General features: G+C 50.0%; 1 protein-coding gene across 5 annotated transcripts in view; it reads left to right on the top strand.

Annotated features, from left to right (window-relative positions):
• The first annotated feature begins 4,266 nt into the window (after positions 1 to 4,266).
• The window catches only part of LARP1 (La ribonucleoprotein 1, translational regulator), a 64,206-nt gene continuing 47,522 nt past the window's right edge, over positions 4,267 to 20,950 (top strand). For 3 of the 5 annotated variants that reach the window (XM_040991967.1, XM_040991889.1, XM_040991803.1), the window contains exon 1: positions 4,268 to 5,093. In XM_040991967.1, the coding sequence (XP_040847901.1) occupies positions 4,655 to 5,093 (439 nt within the window). In that variant the 5' untranslated portion in view covers positions 4,268 to 4,654. Of the gene's footprint in view, positions 5,094 to 20,950 lie in introns of all 5 variants that reach the window. The other 2 variants (XM_040992045.1, XM_040992132.1) reach the window with 2 other exon arrangements.

The following is a 20,950-nucleotide window of genomic DNA, read 5'->3' as shown; positions in this document are numbered from 1 at the left end:
TCTCTCCTCTCTGTATATCTGCCTTTCCAATAAAAAAATAATAAAAATAAATCTTTAAAAAAAAAGATCTTCAAAAAGTTGAAGAAAAAGGCAAATTATAAAAAGACTGCATGAATTTCAGAGCATTTTTACATCAAAACAAACATCTCAATTTGATTTTACACAAATTTTTTGAAGTACTTTTCCAGTTAATGGAACGGGCTATTTGTTTTTAAAGATTTATTTATTTTTATTGAAAAGTAAGATATACAGAGAGGAGGAAAGTCAGAGAAGATCTTCCGTGTGATGATTGACTCCCCAAATGACTGCAATAGCCAGGTGGTGATCTGAAGCCAGGAGCCAGGACCCCCCTTCCCGCCCCCCACGTGGGTGCAGGGTCCCAAGGCTTTGGGCCATCCTTGACTGCTTTCCAGGCCACAAGCAGGGAGCTGGATGGGAAGCGGGGCTGCTGGGGTTAGAGCCAGCACTGATATGGGATCCTAGCACGTTCATGGTGAGGACTTTAGTCGCTAGGCCACCATGCCAGGCCTGAAAGGGCTATTCTTAATGATTGGATCATCAGTACTATTTAGAAACAGTATATACAAAAGGACTGCCACATCTGTCCAAAATTTAAAAACTGAATTCAAATATCAATTCCATTATAAAATGAATTTATTAGGACCAGAATGATGGCTCAATTGGTTAATCCTCCACCTCAATGCCCCAGCATCCCATTTGAGTACTGGTTCATGTTCCAGCTGCTCCACTTCCCATCCATTCCTTTGCGTGTGGCCTGGAAAAGCAGTGGAGGGTGGCTCAAGTCTTTTGGCCCCTGTACCTGCATGGGAGACCCAGAAGACGTTCCTGGCTCCAGGCTTCTGGCTTCAGATTGACTCAGCTCTGGCCCTTGCAGTCATCTGGGGAGTGAACCAGAAAATGAAAGATCTTTCTCTTTCCCTCTTCTCTCTGTAAACCTGCCTTTTAAATAAAACAAATCCTTTTTTTTTTGGTTCTTTTATTATTTTTTTAATTTTAGATGATGTTAATATAGTTGATCAGAGTAGGATGGATCAAGGGTTAGGGAAAAGTGGTTGTGATATGATTTCCAAACTTTCTGTTTTTCTTTCTTGTTTCGAAGGGTAGGGGTTGAGCTGTGATAAGGTTAGAAGCCATGCCCAGTCTCCCAACCTCTCCTGTACACAGGGATTGAATATGTTCATCTGATACTAAGCCAGGGTCCCAATGCAGCACGTACTCTGAGGGTTCTGCCTGGATGGTTTCGATAGTTCTGAAATGTTGCTAATTTTGCCGATACCAGGATGAGGGACCCCTTTCAATGTCCATTGACTGACATAGTCAGCCTCAGAGTCTCCATTCGCTTAGATGTTTGCTGTCATCGTTTGGCTGGGGTTGTTGTCCAATTTGTTCCACCAGACATCTCATAGGGCCATTTCTCCAAGCATGCAGAGCTTGCCTAGTGTGACCCAAGGTCCTACCAGCGCATCTTGGCATCTGGCAGGGTGAAAGTCCCCAGTCATGGGCCTAGGCTGACTTACCTCCCCTCAGCCACCACTATTTGGTGCTGGGGAGATGGAACTCCTGTTTGACACACCTAGCGTGACCCAAGGACTCGCCAGTGCTTCTTAGTATCTCTCAGGGTGCAGGCCTAAAAGAAAAAAAAAAAGAGAGAGAGATCTTCCATCTGCTGGTTCATTCCCCACATGGCCGCAACGCCCAAAGCTAGGACAGGCTAAAACCAGGAGCTTCTTTCAGGTCTCCAACATGGATGCAGGGGCCTAAGAACTCAGGCCATCTCCTACTGTTTTCCCATGCACATTAGCAGGGAGCTGGATCTGAAGCAAACAGCTGGAACTGGAACCAGTGCTCACATGGGAAGCTAGTGCTACAGAGGTAGCTTAATATGTTATGACACAGCACCGAGTTCCCAATTCCATGATTTAAATGTAGCAAAAGCTACTGGATATAGGATCTAGAGAATCAGGTGGGATGCCTGGCTCTGCTGTGGATTCTGTGTGTGTTTGCATCTGTGAACTTCAGCTGTGTCGCCTGCAAAGCTAGGAGGTTGAGTAGCCACTGCTCTTCCCAGCTCATGCAGCCTCTAAGACCACAGTGTAAGCTCAGGCAGGAGATGGTTCCAACGGCCCCGAGGTGGGGGAGGGGGAGGTGAGAGGGAGCACCTGTGTGGAGGGGGAGAAGAGGGGAGGAGGAGGGAAGGGGGTCCTAGCTGTCGACCCTAGTGCTCCTGCAGCCCCCACGCTGCGCGGCCTGGCCTGGCTCCTCTGCTTCTGACTGATGGGTGGTGTGAACCACTCACTTTGTCTTTTCAGAACCCTCCCACCCACTGTGTGTATCCGGGGCGCTTCTCCACTTTATTTCAAGTATAAAATGTAGGGGGGGAAAAAAGGAAGACAATGACTGTTTTACATCCTACTTAAAAATCCAGAGGTTAATGTGAATTAATACGTGCAGGAAATATTTACCAATAAATGAAACAAAAGCACACCCCAGCAGCAATGCACAGCTTACCTCTAATCAAGGGTACATGTGAAGCCCTTAAGGAGAATTTATCTTTAATCAATAATTTCCCTTAGTATTTCTTTTGAAGTGTATAGAATTTAGACAACACTTTAACCCACATGGCCTCACTTGGCTCTTCTCAAAAGACCACAGAATGGGAGCAAGTCAGGCATTATCTGCACCTTTCTTCTGTCAGTGGGTGAGGGTCTGGGCAAAGTGTGGAGAGCTGGCCAGGGTTTCCAGGCCCAGTGACAGAGGAGTTGGAAACAAGGCAGACTGCCTCATTCTCCCCAGCGGTGCGCACCAGTACTCGTTACAGCCACCCGACAACCTGGCCTCTGCCTTCTCTGTGATCCAGCAGATGTGGAGGTGGACGCCGGTCTAGGCTGTTAGATGGCCAGCAGGTTCCGCTTGGAGGTGGGAACTTGTCTGGGAGAAGCGTGGGAGTGCCTGGACGCATCAGTCCCAAGGGGCTTCCTGGACACACAGAAGTCTGGGTCCAGTCCCAGCCCCTGCCAGATTGCTGATACTGTGAAACCTACGTTCAAGCTAGTCCTCCCTCACCACCCAAACTGATTGACTATTACTGCCTTCACAGATACTAAGTCAGCCTTTATTACTGTCTTCTCTTTTACCACCACGGACATGTGAATTCCATGAGGACAGGACTAATTTCGCTTAGTTTCCTAGAATCCTGCAGGCTCTTCTAGGCCGGTCTCAGTAAATATTTATTGAGTTGAACTACACTTTAGTTTGAAACTGCAGTCATGCACTGCTCCTTCCGGTTTGCAACAGGGAAACTAAGTCTCACCGAGGTGCAGGTGACTGCTATGGAGCTGAAAGTGGGCAGGGCCGGGTTACAGTCTCACATCTGTGCAGTCCCAATCGAGCATTGGTTCTACTCCTGCCCAAGGCAACCCTTCATATAAAACGAAATCCACTTGAAAGAAGACACTTCCTGCTCGGTTTCGTGCGGGGGGTGAGGGGCTTCGGGAGTGTGAGTTACTGGCAACTGCGTTCCCAAGGGGAAAGGGCCCCAGGATGACCCTTCTCCGAGCTGCGTCCCGGCGGGGCCCGGCCGGGAGGAGCCCAGCACTATCAGCCGAGGTGAGCGCTGCTTGCCCAAGGTCACTCGGACGGGGCCTGGACGGGCCAGGCTTCCCCAAGGGAACCTGAGGAGAGCGTGGAGGGTGTCGGCGCGTCCTCGGGGCAGTTAGAGACCCTTCTTGAGCAAATCAGCGGTCAGGTGAGACATGAACAACTCCTTTCCCGAACCTGGCATAAAAATCTGTAAGGAGTGCCAGCAGACCGAGCCGGCCGCATGGCCTGTTCCCATGTGCTCCACCTGCGCGCGCTCTCACGCGCTGGCCCTTTAAGGCCCCTCCCCCCCCCCCCCCCCCCCCCCCCGCCATGGCTCCTGCTTCGCCTTTGCTCCCTCCCCCTCTAGAATTGCATCAGGCACGTGCTCGCCCCCGTCCGGTCGGAGCTCCGCCACCCCCCGACCGCCCGGCCCAGGAGGCGCCCCGAGGACTCGGCGGCGAGGGGCGGGGCGCGGGGCGGGGCCGCGAGGCCGTACGTGCGCGCGCCCGCCGCCTCCGCCCGCCCTCCCGTCGCCCAGGGCCGGCCCGGCGGGCGCGCGCGCGCCGTCCCCTCCCCTCGCCCGCCGCGTCGCGAGGCGCGCGCCCGCCCGCCGCCTGCCGCGGATCGCGTGGTCGGCTCGGCTCGCCGCGCCTCTCCCCCGTCCGTCCATATTGCTGCAGCCCCCGAGCCGGGAAGCCCGGGCCGCCCCGGGGGCGGGGGGGAGGGTGGGTCGGGACGAGAAGCTTGCCAGGCTCGGGGTGGGGGCGACTTGTGAGGAACGGGCGGGGGGGGACGCGCGCCGAGGAGGCCTGGACCGCAGAGTGGGGGGCCTTCCTCCCCCCCCCCCCGCCCCACCAGCGGGCCTCGGATCTACGGCGGCTGCATCTGACTGGGAAGGGGGGCCGCGCCTAGCGTGAAGCCCGATTCTCCGCAGGGACTGGGGCCCAGCGCCCCGGAGGAAGGCGTCGCGGGCGCCCTGCGAGCCAAGTTCGAGGCGGGGGAGGCAGCCTCGGGCGCGCCCGGCTGCTCCGGGGAGGGGGGGGCGGGCGCGCAGATGGCCACTCAGGTGGAGCCTTTGCTGCCGGGGGGCGCCCAGCTCTTGCAGGCCGAAGAGCACGGGGGGCTGGTGAGGAAGAAGCCGCCGCCAGTGCCGGAGGGCAAGGGCGAGCCCGGGGCGAACGACGTCGGAGGGGGGGAGCCGGACGGCGGCACCCGGAGACCCCGGCTGCCCTGCGCCAAGCCACACAAGGAGGGCACCGGGCAGCAGGAGCGCGAGAGCCCGCGGCCGCCGCAGCCGCCTGGCGCTGAGGGCCCGGCCGGGAGCGACGGGGAGGAGGGCGGCGGCGTTGAGCCGGGCGCTGGCGGAGGAGCAGCCGGAGCCGCGGGCGCCGGGCGCCGAGACTTCGTGGAAGCCCCCCCGCCCAAGGTGAACCCGTGGACTAAGAACGCGTTGCCGCCGGTCCTGGCCACCGTGAACGGACAGTCCCCTCCAGGTGGGTCTCCGTTTGCTCTCCTGGGGTCGAGGGGGCCTCTTCCGGGGACACGGGCGTCCCCTCCCCCCCCAGCGGCCTCCGGGGGTCGTCCCTGGTCGTGGTGACTCGGATTTTTTTTTTTTTAATTACGTCCTGGCTAATTTGGGTCGTCTTGCCTTCCCCACCCCCGGCCGCATGCTTGGGAACCTGCCCCGCCGGAGGGCCTGGCCTCCGGAAGGCCACCGCCTGGGCCGCCGCGGTGAGTGGGCAACGGCGTGGTCCGGGCCTACCTCGCCGGAGACGGGCTGGGTGCCGGGGCCGGGAGAGGGCCTTCTGCCCCCGCCGCGCTGGTCTACGGTGGTTTCCGGTGGGCACCTTCCTGGGAGGCCCACTCTCCCGCCGCGCCCCCGTTTCGGTCGCGTTGCGAGCGTCCCCACGTTGTAAACGCTTAATGAGCATATGTCAGGGGCAGCCCGGCGCCGAGCTCCGGCGGGCCGCACCTCTACACTCCGGATTTAAAAGTTAGCAAGTTTGTTGTCGAGGAGACGGTGTTGGGCCATAGGATCGCCATTCGAAGACGGATTGAAGTCTGTTACAGGGGAGGACGGGGAAAGGAGGAAACCCAGTGTGTCATTGAATTCGGTGAATTCCCTCCGATCCTGGGCGCCTTCCGCCTTGAGAGGGAGCCCCGCGGCGAGTGTGCTGGGGGAGCCGGTTAAGGACCGGCGGAAACCCGAGGCGGGTGAGGGGCCAGCGGCGACACGAGGGGCGTGTGGCCAGGGGAGGGAGTGGCCGGGCTGGGCGGGCGGGTGACAGTTGGGCGCCATGCGCCGAGCCGGCGGCCCCCGCGGGCTGCTCGCGGACACCGGGCCTTGTGCGTTCGGCGCGGGTCGCGGCGGCCGGGGCGGGAGGCGGGTGCGGGCCCGCGGCGCCAAGGGTGCGTGTGCGCGGGTGTAAGTGCGCGCCCCCTTCCCGGCATTCCTCCGCAGCCGGGACAACGTGGTGCTCCCCGCGCGGCAGCGCATGTGACTGCCGGCCGGCGCGCCCCAGGCTTCCCGCTGCCCTCTGCTTTGGGGTGTTTTTGGACCCTGCCCGTTGGGGGAGGTGAAGGTGCGGCAAATCCCGGGCGAGCGGTGTCGGCGTGGGAAGAGAGTGGTGAGAGGTGATGCAGAATATGGAGTCCGCACCCGGAATGGATCGTGGGCTTAGGTGGGGGCGCGCCCTCTCTTCTGAATTGGGGTTCTTTTGAAGTAGGCCCGTGTTAAATCCGCCTGGAAGTTGTGAAACGATGGTCAGTAGCCCTGGCTCTAGTGTTTTCAAACCTCCTCCCCTAATGCAGTGACTTCTTAAGGCTGACTGGTTCAAATAATCGAAATGGGGAAAGGCGAAAGAAACAGAGCGCTTAATGCCTGCACAGTCTGGAAAGTGGATTCACTCTTAGTCCTCCGCGTGGCACACCAGAAGCGCCCATGCTGAAAACAGCATGTTGCCATTTTTTGGTGGTGTTGCTTGAATTGGAAGAAGGATGATTAGGGGTTTACAACATTGTTCTCTTCTAATCCTCTTCCCCTTCCCCCTTTTCCTTCCGAACCCTCTTATGCAAAGGGCAGTGCTGAAGCCTCCATTTTCTTTCCGATCCCTCCTATCCACCCACGGTGTTGGGGAAAACAACTTGAAGACACTTCTTTGGTCCTTCCCCCTCTATAAACTCTGAGGTATAATCATCCCTCGGAGAGCACTCCTCAGAAGTTTAAATGGGGCCGTTCGCCCTGGCTGCCTTCCTCAGCTGCTGCTTAGCTGGTGGGGAACCTGCCTTGTGGGTTTTAAATCGGCCATGACATCAGCTTGTATTGGGTGCCTGAGCTGGCATTTTGTGTAAGTCTAGGAGCCCTTGATATTTTGCTTCACTGGAGTTATTGATCGTGGGAAGACAGCTTGGCTGGCATCTTGCCTTCCTCTCTGAGTGGATGAGGTGATGGTTTACAAGTGCCCAAAGCAAAATTCTGTCTGGTGGATTTGTTTAGTTTTTTTCTCCCTGGACTCAAGGCAAGAGAATTATCTTTTCACTGGTTCAGAACTTTTGCAATAATCTTTGACAAACTAACTGAAACAATTCATTCAGCAGTTTCTCTGTTACAGGCTGCTGTCAGGGCTTGGCTGTTCTTGGGAGAGAAATTTATGGTTGGCCAGTCGGCCTGGCGAGTTTGGTGGTGGCCCTTTCCTGCAGTCCGCATGAACTTCTAAGGCCCATTTGTAGCCTTGCTTTCTTGTTAGCTGTCTGGACAGATTTAAATGTAACACCAGTGGAGTAGCTATGTTGTCTTGGGAATTTTTGTGTTCTGTGATGCATATGTTTTTGGGAGTCTGCAGAAATGAGTGCTTCATAAGCAAGCCAAAAGCTTTCCAAAGGCGTGTTGCAAATGCCTATTTTTAGCTCTCCTTTTGGCTCAGTTGCTGGCTCTTTAAGGAACACATGCAATAACTAGTAATAAAATGTGTTTTATGATACCTTCGTTTTTCTTGTAGGGTTCTCTACTCCTGGTTAAGCTTTCAAGTTTTAGGTTTGTAGTTTTCAGTCTCAGGATTTACATTTTGGCTTTTTTGATTCTCCTTATCTCTTAGGCTGTTTTGAAAATGTCTTCCAATTTTTTCATACGCATACCTTCTGAGTATAAGATACAGGATGATGATAAAAAATGTTTGGTGACACATGCCACGTGTTCAGTTGTTACTTCTAGCACTTGAAAGCTGTGACCTCGTGCCTCACCTTGCCCATTTGTGTAGTAGGGATTAATTAATGATTTTACCTGTCTCATGGGGTTATTGTGAGCATTCATTTTGATGATAGATGGAAGATTTGAGCCCAGTGCTTGAGTCTGTGATAGCTCTTACATCTGGGTGACTGGCGCTTTCTTCATATTTAAAAAGAATTGCACACCTTTTTGTGGTTGTGTACTTCAGGAGTCAACAGAATGTCTCCTTTAAAAGTTCACTTTGCTTATTCATTGACATGAAGGGCATGGTTTGATAATTTTACAGCTTGGAAACTCAAAGAATTGGCTGTTTTCCTTTAGAATGTTTATGGTGATTTTAAAAAAATAATAGGCTTTACTATTTTACACTGCCTTTCGTGAAGACTGCTTTGGGAGAGTGCACCTGTGTGTTCCGGGATGTGGAGGAAGACCAGGGCAGCTTAACTGCGTTTGCATTGGCAGGAACACAGAAGATTTCCTGAGCCCACCCCATCAGGGTGGTCACTGAGTGGGACTTGGAGTTGGTTGTTGTGAGAAACTGCAGCCAATACTGGGGACAAGGCTTGAGACTTAGGTGTTGTGTTTTAGGTACTTTGTGTGTGTGTGTCCTTTTGAAATGAATATAACTGATGGCACAAAAAAAAAGGGTTGTAATCCAGGGATCATCTGTTGCGTTCTTGCCTTAGGTCCTTCTCCAACTTCCCATGACTTTTATAAGGCATGACCGTGACCTCAGTGTTAGAGCTACCTCAGACCCTGGCCCCACCAGCCACACCACAGGAAATGGGCTGTGTGAAGTTAGAGCTCTGCGCTGGATACATAACTTCCACAGTTTATGTTCCAGCTATGGTTCCCATTTGCTGTGCAATTTTGGGTGAATTACTCACCATCTCTGAACCACTGCTAGCTCATTTTTTTTTTTGAAAGATTTATTTTTGTTATTTTTATTGGAAAGGCGGATATACAGAGAGGAGAGACGGAGAGGAAGATTTTCCATTCGATGATTCACTCCCCAAGTGAGCGCAGCGGGTCGATCCGAAGCCAGGAGCCTCTTCCGGGTCTCCCACGCGGGTGCAGGGTCCCAAAGTCTTGGGCCATCCTTGACTGCTTTCCCGGGCCACAAGCAGGGAGCTGGAGGGGAAGTGGAGCTGCCGGGATTAGAATTGGCGCCCATATGGGATCCCGGGCGTGCAAGGCGAGGACCTTAACCACTTGCGCCACTGTGCCGGGCCCTGTTAGCTCATTTTCAAAGCAAGACTCATGATCGTAGCTATTTGAGAACATTGTGCAAATTATAGAAGATAATGTTTATAAAGCCCTTTGCACGGTGTGCGAGACACAGAAACCACCAGTAAGTGCTGCCTATTTGATAATAGCTATTTTTAAGATTTTGTAATAAACGAGTGCCATTATTAGGAATGTTCTTCCGATTCTGATTGTGCCCATGGTCAGCAGGCTCGACATTAGCACAGCTGTTTTCTCTGCCGCTGTTTTTTGTTTTGTTTTGTTTTGTTTTTTAAGATTTATTTATTTTTTGTTGGAAAGGAGGATATACAAGGAGGAAGATCTCCCATCCAATGGTTCACTCCCCAAGTGACCACAACAGCCGATGCTATGCCGATCTGAAGCCAGGAGCCTCCTCCAGGTCTCCCATGCGGGTGCAGAGTCCCAAAGTCTTGGGCCGTCCTTGACTGCTTTCCCAGGCCACAGGCAGGGAGCTGGATGGGAAGTGGGGCCGCTCGGATTAGAACAGGTGCCCATATGGGATCCCGGGCTTTCAAGGCAAGGACCTTAACCGCTGCTACGCTATTGCTCTGGGCCCTGCCTCTGTTCTTCATTTGTAAAACAAGGGAGTTGAATTAGGTCCTAATTTACCTTCAGAATTCTTTTAGTATTAAGCCTTTTTTTGTTTGTTTTGGTAAACTACCTTTTCATTAAAAGAAAAATTGAAATGGAGCTTTACATGTAGATATCATTGCCATTATGATTAGGAACTCCTGTTTTGAACCCAAACTCTGAAGGTTGGTGAGAATCAAGGTACATGGCCTGGGGCAGGGGTGTATGTGTTGCTCCAGACAATGTGTGCCTCATTGTGGGGTGATAGGGGCACACGGTGCTGCTGGAAAATTCCTTCCCACCACATCTGCTAGCACTGTAGAGCTCACTGTGCATTTGGGGAGAAGGGCATGGAGCAGCAAATGAATTGGCTAGGAGGTTGGTACTGATCCTATTTCTAAATTTGAGAAGTGATACATGATGCATTGCTTTTTCAATAAATAAATGCCATTAAAATATTCTTAAAAGATGTATTTATTTGTTTGAAGTTGAAGAGAGGGAGAGAAAGATTGTTCATATACCTGCTCAAATAGTTGAAACAGCTTGGATGAAGGCAGGAACTTCCTCCAGGTTCCCCATGTGAGTGAGAGGCAGGCACCAAGGCACACAGCAGGGAGTAGGGTGGGAAGCAGAGCAGCTGGGGCTGGAACCAGCGCTCATATGAAATGGATCACAGGCAGCAGCTTAATGTGCTGCACCACGCCAGCTCCTAAGTGGCATGTTTTTCAAAGGGGGGATTATTACAGATCAGCAAAGACTTGCAGCATGAATCACATGCATTCTTATGGATCTTACTGGCTCCTGAGTTGAAAAAACTAGGCAATAAGAAGAAATTTTAATACATTTGTCCATTTTAAACTATATGAAGGAATTACTATATTTTGTTAGGGTCAATGATAGCTTTTATGGCTTTTAACTTATATGTTTTTAGTTCTTTAACTTGTTTAACATGCAATTCCAGCTCAGAACTGCTACTTCATCCTCAGTAAATATGATTTAGGGTTCTCTACTCTTATAACCGGAATCACCTTCTTTGCTAAGGTGAGTACACATGGGGACACCTGAAGGGGAGTGGGAGAAGCTGACTTAACCTGGGGCCTTCAGTGGCCTGGCCTCTTGCTCTACTTCACAATTTCAGTTTCTCACTTGCAGCAAGTGCCTGCCAGGGAGGGGGAGGTATTTAGGAGGTGGTTTCTGTCCCTTTGTGGAGAGGGGATAGTCCCAAGCCAGATTGGAAGTCCCTCCTCTCACCCCACCCTGGGAACTGGTTCTCTGCTGAGGGACCTAGACTGGATAGGCATTTTATAGCTGTTACTCAGTACTCACGTTCCTCTGGGATGTGGGTAGGGAGAGGAGGAGGAGGAAGAGGCCAGGAAACCACAAAAACCTTTTTAAAATGGAGAGCTTGGCAAGTGGGAGTGCCCCTGTTTGCAAAAATCCAAGACAAGCTCAGAGGGGGATAATTAGACACAGGGCCTGGGAGGGCTCCCGTACTCCACAGGTGTCTCAGTCCTGAGTGATCTAAGGGAGTGGCTGGAGGAAGAATGACCTTGGCCTGTGGAAATAGCACAGCCTTGTTCAGGGGAAGGTGTGCATTTGCAGTTTTTCTGACACTTACTGTGCCACCTTTGCTTGCTTACCCTCTGGCCCTTATTCCCCAAATGGGCTAATCCCCGTATTGTGGGGATCAAACTGACCGTGAGTTTGGGTGTGATTTATATTCCACAAGATACATTCCAAAGTCAGAAGGTGAAATTTGAGGTCATCTCTCCATTCTGAGGGGTTAACCAGGTGTTTCCTAAGTGGGTGGGTAATCAGGAGTTAGATGGGTTTTCTGGAAGGGCTGTCTGTGATAGTTCCCAGGGCCAGCTGGCCAACTTGGCTGTGGCAGGTAGCCTAGTGTCTCCCTGAGGCATTTACCTGGAATCCTGTGGACAATGTCTGCAGGGCACCTTTCTTCCTTTGAATTGACAAAGCCCTTGTGGGGACAGGCTGAGGAGCACAGTCCTTGATTGATGAGTTTTGTGAAGCTGACCAAATAAATCTGTGAGGGGTAGTAGGGACCTGTGCACCTCGGAGTACTGTTTGTGAACTCCCGCAGCCTTACTCACAGACCCCTCCTGCAGAGGCCTGTGTGTGGCAACTTGCAATGCCCTGCCAGGCTTGCTGTGGTAGTCACCTTACTCTGGAGACACCCATCCCTAACCACTCAAAACCAGCCTTTTCTCTGCTTAGGATGACTTCCCAAGCTTCTCAGAGTAGCCAGAAGCCGTCTGGATGAATGCCTGAGCTCAGTGTAGTTTTTGCTCTGCTTTTTACATACAGTAATTTATTGACGCTCCTGATAACCATAAGAAGGTGATAATCACCATTTATTAGCTGTTGCACCTGTCCCAACCCAAGTAATCTTTGCAGGTGCTCTTTTTATCCCCACTTCATAGATAGGAAAGTCAGACTCATGAATAGTTAAGCAACTCTGTTCTTCTAATTACTTGTGCTAAAAACCTTGAGATCCTTTCCACCTCTTTGTCATCTCACGTCTAATTCACCAGTACATCATTTTGGCTGTTTAAAATTATGTCCACCTGTAAATGCCTCTTACTACCTGTGCTGCCAGGCTGGTCCACTTGTTACCATTTTTTACCTAGAGTATTGCAGCAACCACTCCTAGTCTCCTATTCCTTTGGTAGCTTCTTTAGAGCCAAGTGAAGCCCGGGGTCCTTAGGCTGTCCTAAAACTTGTTGGTCCTCACCGCAGGCCTTCACTGGTTGTCCCTCGTCCCTTCTCCCATTCCCTTCTGACAAAATTGATTCGAACATTTTTGTTATAAAATTTTTTTCATTTGTTTAAATTGGAAAGGCAAATATTCAGAGAGAAGGATATATACAGAGAGAGCTCTTCTGTGCACTGATTCATTCCCCAGCTGGCTGCAACAGCTGGAGCTGAGCCGATCCAAAGCCAGGAGCCAGAAGCTTCTTCTGGGTCTACCACATAGGTGCTGGGTCCCAAGGCTTTGGACCATCCTCTACTGCTTTCCCAGGCTATAAGCAGGAAGTTGGATGGCAAGTGGAGCAGGTGGGATATGAATTGGTGCCCATATGGGATCCTGGCAAGTGCAAAGCAAGGATTTAGCCACTAGCCAATAATGCAAGGCCTTGATTCATATTTTTCTTGGAGTATGTTGTGTACTGCCTCAGGGCCTTTGTTCTAGAATGCTCTTCCCTTGGATCACTGCTAAAGAGGCCTTTCCAGACCATTGTATAATAGACTAGCAGACAGGGCCCAACCATGGGCTCCTATCAACTGTTGTGTTTCATTTTTCTTCATAGCTCTCAGAACCACTATGTCAGGGATTTTGTTAATTGATCTTTTGTGTCTCCAGCATCTTGACAATGTCTGGCAAACTGTGATAGACAACTCTGAACATTTAATAAATGGACAAATCTCATTTTTTTGTTTATTTGTTTGTTTGGTTTTATTTGAAAGGCAGAGTTAGAGAAGGAGAGAGAGGTCTTCCATCCACTGGTTGACTCCCTAAATAGAAACAGAAGCTGAAACTGAGTGATCTGAACACAGGAGCCAGGAGCCTCTTCTGGATCTTGCACATGGGTCCAAGGGCCTAAAGAGTTAAACCATCATCTGATTTCCCAGGCCATAAGCAGGGCGCTGGATCAGAAGTGGAGCAGTGTGGACACGAACCTGGTGACCATATGGGACGCCATCACTACAGGGGAAGGCTTCGCTTACTACATCAGGGTGCTGGCCCCTAATCTCAATTTTTTTTTTTAAAGATTCATTTTTATGGGAAGTCAGGTTTATAGAGAGAAGGAGAGACAGAAAGATCTTCCATCCTTTGGCTCACTCCGCAAAAGGCCACAACAGCTGGAACTGAGCCAATCCAGAGCCAGGAGCCAGGTGCTTCTTCCCAGACTCCCACATAGGTGCAGGGTCCAAAGGCGTTAGACTGTCCTCCATGCTTTCCCAGACCATTAGGAAGCTGGATGGGAAGTGGAGCAGTCAGGACATGAACACAGGGATCCTGGCCTGTGTATGCAATATGAGGATTAATCAGATGACCCACTGTGCCATCCAGATCTCAAAAATTGAAAAATAAAATACATTTTAAAAATATATACATACTTAAATATTTTCATTAGAAAGTCAGATATACAGAGAGGAGGAGAGACAAAGGTATTCCATTTGCTGATTCATTCCCTAAGTGGCTGCCTCAGCCAGATCTGAGCCAATCTGGAGCCAGGAGCTTTTTCCGGGTCTCTGACGTGGGCACAAGGACCCAAGGTTTTGGACTGTCCTCTACCTTTTTCCCAAGCCACAAGCAGGGAGCTAGATGGTAAGTAGGGCTGCTGGGAAACGAACCGGTGCCCAAATGGGATTCTAGCATGTGCAAGGTGAGGACTAGCTGCCAGGATACTGCACCGGGCCTGAAATTGTTTATTTTTATGTCCTTGAAAGGCAGGGTGACAGGAATGGGGGAATGTGTGTCAGAAAGAGAAGGACTGGCGGGAGAGATCCTCCTTTCAGTGGTTTATTCAGCACGTACCCAGGCTGAAGCCGGGAATCCAATACTTGAGCCACCATCTGCTATCTTCCAAGATATATTAACAGGGTGCTCAGTTGAAAGCAGAATCAGTAAGGAGTTAGAGAAAAAACTCTTATGTCAGCAGATTAATTCCCCAGATGTCTGTGTAATGGTCAGGGCTGGGCCAGTCTGAAGCCAGGAGTCTGGATTGCACACTTGGGTAGCCAGGACCCAGGCACTCAAACCATCTTCTGCTGATCCCTGGCCGTTAGGGAGCTGGATTGGAAGAGCAGCAGTGTTACAGGCAGCATCCTTATCCACTGTGCCACATCACTAGTCCCAATAAATAAATACTGGAGTTACGTGAGGGGGGTGGGGATAGGTGTTTTGGGTTGCAGACTGGATATTTTCTCACAAGGTTCTGGATTAAAAAAGGAGTGGATTTTCAAGTCATTCGTGAAATGTAGAACCTGGGGAGTTACTACTGGCTGTCATCTGTTGGGGATAGAGAATGACCGGGGTGTTGGGATATTTCTGACCCTTCAAGGTCACAGTATCTGGAATGCATCTAGGTTTCTGGAAAAAGCACAGTTGCTGATATACGGACTGTCCATATAAGCTCATGCCTGCCTGCTTGTCCCTGCTGTTGAAGACCAGGTGAGAAGAAGTAGTCCTGGTAAAAGTGCCAGGGCACAGGCTCCTAGGTGGCAAATCCTGGTGCCTAAATAAGATCCCCTCCCCCCACCCCCCATGCCCTAGGACGTTATTGCCCATGGTATGGGCTGTTCCCACTAGTCCCTTTGCAGCTTGGTTTTGTGGGCTTTTCCAGACAGCTAGGGTTTCCTTCCCATCAAAACCATCTTTTTACACCCATGCTGAAAATGATGGGCTTGCATTTGCCTAGAGATAGAGGCTGCTGCAATGAGTTCCTGAGGGTGATGGGGCTCTACAGTGTGGGGCTTATTATGCAGCTCAATTCTCAGTTGCAACTCTTTCCCTGTTGCCTCAGGAGCTTGGCTTTCCTTGTTCTCATTTCAGATATTGGAGGTGGTGGTATGTAAAGCAAGAAGGTGCCCCAGAGATTACTTATCTAAACCCCTCATTTACAGGCTAGAGTGCTTCTGGATCAGAAAAACAAAAACAAAAACATAGGATTGGACTTGATGCCATTGCAGGTTGTTTTCGTTCCCCCTCTGGAGGAAGTAGTAGGATGGAGGTGGTTGCCTGTGGACTTTGGAGTCAGTCACAGTTTGAGTTTGGCTGCTCTTAGATTAGTGACTTCTGGGCTTCAGTCAGTGGGCTGTGTCTGGAGTACCCACTGACAGAATTAGCATTGGAGATAAGCAATGAAGATACTTCCAAGTGTTTGGAATAAGTAGTAAAGGCAAAGATGTTTTTCTTCTGAAATCTTGAATTTGATCCAGGCCTTCACTATGCTTAAGAGACATTAGATGCTAATCCTACGTTCCTCTGTTGTCCTGGGTCTTCTGTCCCTGGATCCTTGTACATCCTGAGCAAGAGCAGCAAGGCAGACCATGCCATGTGTGAGAGCGATTTCTGCTTCCCTAAACAAGGCTGGTGCATGCAACTCCATTGTGGAGGGAAACTTAAGGACTCCTTGGGGCCCATAATCTTACAGTGAGAAGCTGAAATTGTGGCAGTTAGTGATGGAGTGGCAGAAAGGAACTCCAGTGCTTTATGCTCAAATTGTCTTATGCCATTGTTACTTCTTTTTCTGCTTCAGATTTGTTTGAGGGAATAGAACAGTCTGCTGTTTGTGTTAAATGTGCTTTCTCCTATAGATGGATAGTTAGGTAGGCAGAGAGAGATATCAGTCTATAAATAAACAGTGCTTGGGAGAAAGATTAGAGACATGGATGAAATAACCTGGGTTTTAGAGCCAAGTATAAGGGTGGAATTTGGGCAGGGTCAGAGGAAGCTGGAGTGTGGGAGGCTTCAGTGCTTCTAGAGATTGTGGGGATGATTCAAGAAGTCAGCGACACAGGTAGCTTGTTGGAATGTGTACACCTGTCTGTGAGGTTGCAGTGATTGAAGAACTAGAATTGGTTTGCCCAGAAAATCAAAACCCAGGATGAGAAATTCTGGTTGTCTTAAAATAGAGTGTCTGTATAAGCTTTTTGTCATTACAGTGAAATATTTGAGGTAGCTAACTTTTTCAAAAAGAAAGTACATTTACCAGACAATTTTAGAGATTCAAGCCTAAGATTGGGTGGTCCTGTTGATTTGGCCTCTGATAGGAGTGGTGGATTATAGTGGTAGAGCTGCAGAGAGCATCCTGTGGCACCCAGGAAGCAGTGAGTGGCTGGGCCTGACTGCATTCAACTATCCAGCAAAAAGACCCTTTAAGGGCGCACCCACCGGTGACCCTGGAACTGAATTAAGTTACCACCCCATTACTGCCATTAATTTAGGACTTACGTCTACGTAAATTCTGGAACCAAATCACATCAAAACTAGAGCATCTGAATCTACCTGCTCCATGTAGCCTTACAAAGCTCTACTGGCTGCGCCTGGCATGGTGGCCTAGCAGTCTAGTTGGCACCTTGCACATGCTGGGATCCCGAATGGGCACTGGTTCTAATCCTGGCAGCCCCACTTCCCATCCAGCTCCCTGCTTGTTTCCTGGGAAAGCAGTCGAGGATGGCCCAAAGTCTTGGGACCCTGCACCCACATGGGAGAGACCAGGAAGAAGCTCCTGGCTCTTGGCTTCAGACTAGCTCAGCTTCAGCCATTGCGACCACTTGGGAAATGAACCATCGGGTGGAATATTTTCTTCTCTGTCTCTCCTCCTCTCTGTATATCTTCCTTTCCAATAAAAATAAAGAAATATTGAAGAAAAAAAAAAAACCTGCTGGCTGGTGGCAGGCAAAAGGCGAGTGGCTCTGGTCAAATAATAAGCTTCAGTAGTGTTCCTCTTCCCCACAATGCATTTGCCTACCACAGGGCTCAGTTGCTAAAAATTGGAAGTGTGGCAGCATACATTCTAGATCTTTTCATTTATAATTTTTTTTTCTAACCTCTGAACCAAAAATCAGAGACAAAAATGACATCACTTCCATGATTGGGCTTACGTTCTGAAAGTCTCAAGTGGGTGTCCTCTAGCTAGCCACCTCAGGCCCAGTCCAGGCTGCTGACAGGTTTTGACTGCTATGCATGTGAAAGCATTTTAAAAGTTATTTTATTTAAAAGTGAGCAACATTATCTAGAAACTTAGGATTTGTAAAAGGATTAATAGCATGTTATCTGTCTCTTTTTTTAAAAGATTTATTTATTATTTTGGAAAGTCAGATATACAGAGAGGAGGAGAGATAGAAAGATCTTCCGTTCTATGATTCACTCCCCAAGTAAGCGCAACGGCCGTTGTGCTATGCCGATCTGAAGCCAGGAGCCAGGAACTTCTTCCGGGTATCCCACGTGGGTGCAGGGTCCCAAAGCTTTGGGCTGTCCTTGACTGCTTTCCCAGGCCACAAGCAAGGAGCTGGATGGGAAGTGGAGCTGCCAGGATTAGAACCGGCGCCCATATGGGATCCTGGCGTGCTCAAGGCGAGGACTTTAGCCAGTAGGCCACTGCGCCAGGCCCAGCATGTTATCTCAATAAGCTGTTTACTATGGGAGAATGTGAAAAAAACCTGGACTTGTGACTGCCAGTCAGTGTCAGGACCCGGTTCTTCATTAAATTTGGCTCCTTTGGGGCTTGAGTTTGCCACCCTGGATCCAGAGTTCCTTTTGGCAAGGGGCCTATTTCATTATGCATAGGAGAAAGGATGGTGGCTTGTCTAATTGACAAGCCAAGGAACACCATTTTGGGAGAAGAGAGTGAGAAAGATTTTAAGACCTAGGGCAGAAATTACGGTCTCTATTAAGGGATGCCTACCCACCTTTTCAGGCGGGCATTGTGACCTGAAGCTGTGAGGCAGTGGGGCGAGGCTCTGAGAGCTGAAGGATGGGCTTGTGTGGGAGCTGAGGCTATCTCTATAAGGCCAGAGTTAGCCTTTGCTCTCTTCCTCAGTCTGTAAAACCCCTTCAGCTGCAGGGCCCTATAGCTGTGAGAGTCAAGTAAAGCAGATGTTAGATCTCTGGGTGGTAAGGGGAAAGAAGTGCCCTGGTCAACAGTTGTGTGTTACAGCCCTGATAAGAACAGAACTGTAGCATCTTGATTGTCCAGGGGCAACAGACACTGGAGAGAGTTCTGCAAGGGAGTTCTGATTCTCACATAGTTGTTGATCTAAGTCCTGTGTAGGTTAGAATAGAAGGCTCTAACAGGGGACAGTGAGGCTGGAGCCCAGCTGTCTAGCCCCAGCTGTTTGGCTCACTTGCCAAGATACTGTAGTCATCTAATTGGGTATTTTTGGACTTTTTTTCTCTTGGCTGTTACAGATTACAGTTTGCTGAGATACTTCATGTAGTAAAGTTTCTCTTGCCAGCCTGGCATGTACTGACTGCTAAGTGTTATACCCCTACCCCCTGTGCTTGCCCAAGGCTGTGGAACATTTCTTTAGGCTTCTAGAAACTTGCTCACAATTACAAGGAGTGGGTGTCCTTTGCAGTATGCCTACAGTGGTGGCCCACCTGCTGACAGGAATGCTGGTCAGGTTCTGGTGTCTGTTCCTGGTTTGATTTGGCATTTGCTGAGATACTGTCCTCTCTTTCTAGACCTGAGATTCAGAACCAAGGTCTGGGGCCCAGCGACGTAGCCTAGCACCTAAAGTCCTTGCCTTGAATGCGCTGGGATCTCATATGGGCACCGGTTCTAATCCTGGCAGCTCCACTTCCCATCCAGCTCCCTGCTTGAGGCCTGGGAAAGTAATTGAGGACGCCCGGCGCCTTGGGACCCTGCACCCGCGTGGGAGACCAGGAGGAGGCTTCTGGTTCCTACCTTCAGATCGGCGTAGCACCGGCTGCTGTGGTCACTTGGGGAGTGAATCATCGGACAGAAGATCTTCCTTTCTATCTCCTCCTCTCTGTATATCCGACTTTGTAATAAAAATAAATAAATCTTTTTTTAAAAAAAAAAAGAGCCAAGGTCTGAGTGAGGCCAGGGTGGAAGTATCAACTAACTCACCAGAAAGAAAGCAGATCTTCTCAAAGGAGACTGTCTTAGCGTTTTGTTTAGAGAAGCACCAGGGCCTGAGGTGGCCTTTTTGTGAAAGGAGCTGACTAGGTTGCTGCTATATTGGAAATTGTTCATTCAGCTTATTTGAGCAACCTACTAAGTGTTAGACCATGGGAATGCAACAGAAAGGACCTGCCCTTGGTGGTTTATGTTCAATAGGGAAACATATTAGTGCTGAAAAAATATTTCTGGTTGTCTGTCGTTACCCAGCAAGTTACCCAGACACTTAACAGCATTAAAAAGCCATTTGATAGACTTGTGTGATAGCCTAGTGGCTAAATCCTTGCCTTGTGTCTGCTGAGATCCCATATGGGTACCGGGTCATATCCCAGGTGCTGCACTTCCCATCCAGCTCCCTGCTTGTGGCCTGGGAAAGCAGTTGAGGACAGCCCAAAGCCTTGGGACCCTGCACCCATGTGGAGACCTGAAGAAGCTCCTGGCTTTTGGGCTTGGTTCAGCTCAACTCTGACCATTGTGGTCACTTGGGGAAGTGAACTAGTTGCTATTGTGGAGCCACAGTTCGAGGTGCCTGTGTACTGGCGTCCTATGTGAGCACAGGTGTGAGTCCCGGTCAGGGTGTTAAAAATGTGTGAAAGCCCGGACTGGTTAGTAGCCTGGGGATGAGCATTCTGGCCTGGGGCAACCTGCAGGTACCAAGTGGTAATGAGTTTTAAGTTTCTCCAAGGAATAGAAGGAAAATTTACGTGAATGAGAGTGTGTGTGAAAGGGCTCAAAGATTTAGAAGCAGGAGGCTTTTGGAGAAAGCAGGCAGCTCTGTAGGAACCTTGTGCAGGATTGCTGACGAGTGGGTTGGGAGTGGGCGACAGCAGAGGGACTTGGCTTGATACCCTCCCCTGGGTCATTGGAGGAGGAAGCTTTCTGGGGATTGTTTCTTCTCACAGTGTATATAAACTGAATTAGTTGTGTTGTGCCAATTGATCAGAAGAGTGTCCTCAGGCAGGCAGGTGGTGGTTCTGGGTTTCAGCTCCAGAGCAAACTTGAGTACTGGACTTCTTATTTGAGCCAACTCCCCTGGCCAGTCCTGGCCATTTGCTCCCTTGTGGAGGTTGGTTATGAGTGATATAGTGAGTAACCTTGAGGCATCAACAGGAGCTGGATTTGTTATTCTGGAGGGAGGGAGTTGTCTTGACCTTGTGTGTGTGTCAAGGTTTGCCTTTCTTGCTGGAATGGGAACTGCTATGTCAGAGATAGCAGGTGTGATCTTCAGGGTGCTGTCAGAACAGACTGCCTGAGTGGAAACCTGGGAATATTTGTTCTGATTTCCGCTCTGCTCCCCAATTATGGTGAGATGTTCCTCACAACTTGTGGAGGGATTGATCTTGTGTTGTCCAGTGGAGTGCCCATCTGTAACTAGGATCTGAGCTTAGCCAGGTGTCCTAGACTTTGCTACTTAGAAAGCTTGCCTCAGTGAGGACAGATGGCCTCGAGGGTGCTCACAGAACCTCACAGGTCCTATTCATTATCCTTTCATCTGGACAACAGCCTATGATTGTCATTATTCTCATGTTTAGGGATTTGCTCAAGGCTGTACAGTAGTTAGCTTGGACCCCACACGATAGCCTAGTGGCTAAGTCCCCTCACCTTGCATCTGCAC

Source organism: Ochotona curzoniae, unplaced genomic scaffold, assembly GCF_017591425.1.
Source record: "Ochotona curzoniae isolate NIBS_2020 unplaced genomic scaffold, NIBS_Ocur_1.0 contig_1, whole genome shotgun sequence".
Lineage (NCBI taxonomy): Eukaryota > Metazoa > Chordata > Mammalia > Lagomorpha > Ochotonidae > Ochotona > Ochotona curzoniae.
This window is presented reverse-complemented; position numbering and strand designations above follow the sequence as displayed.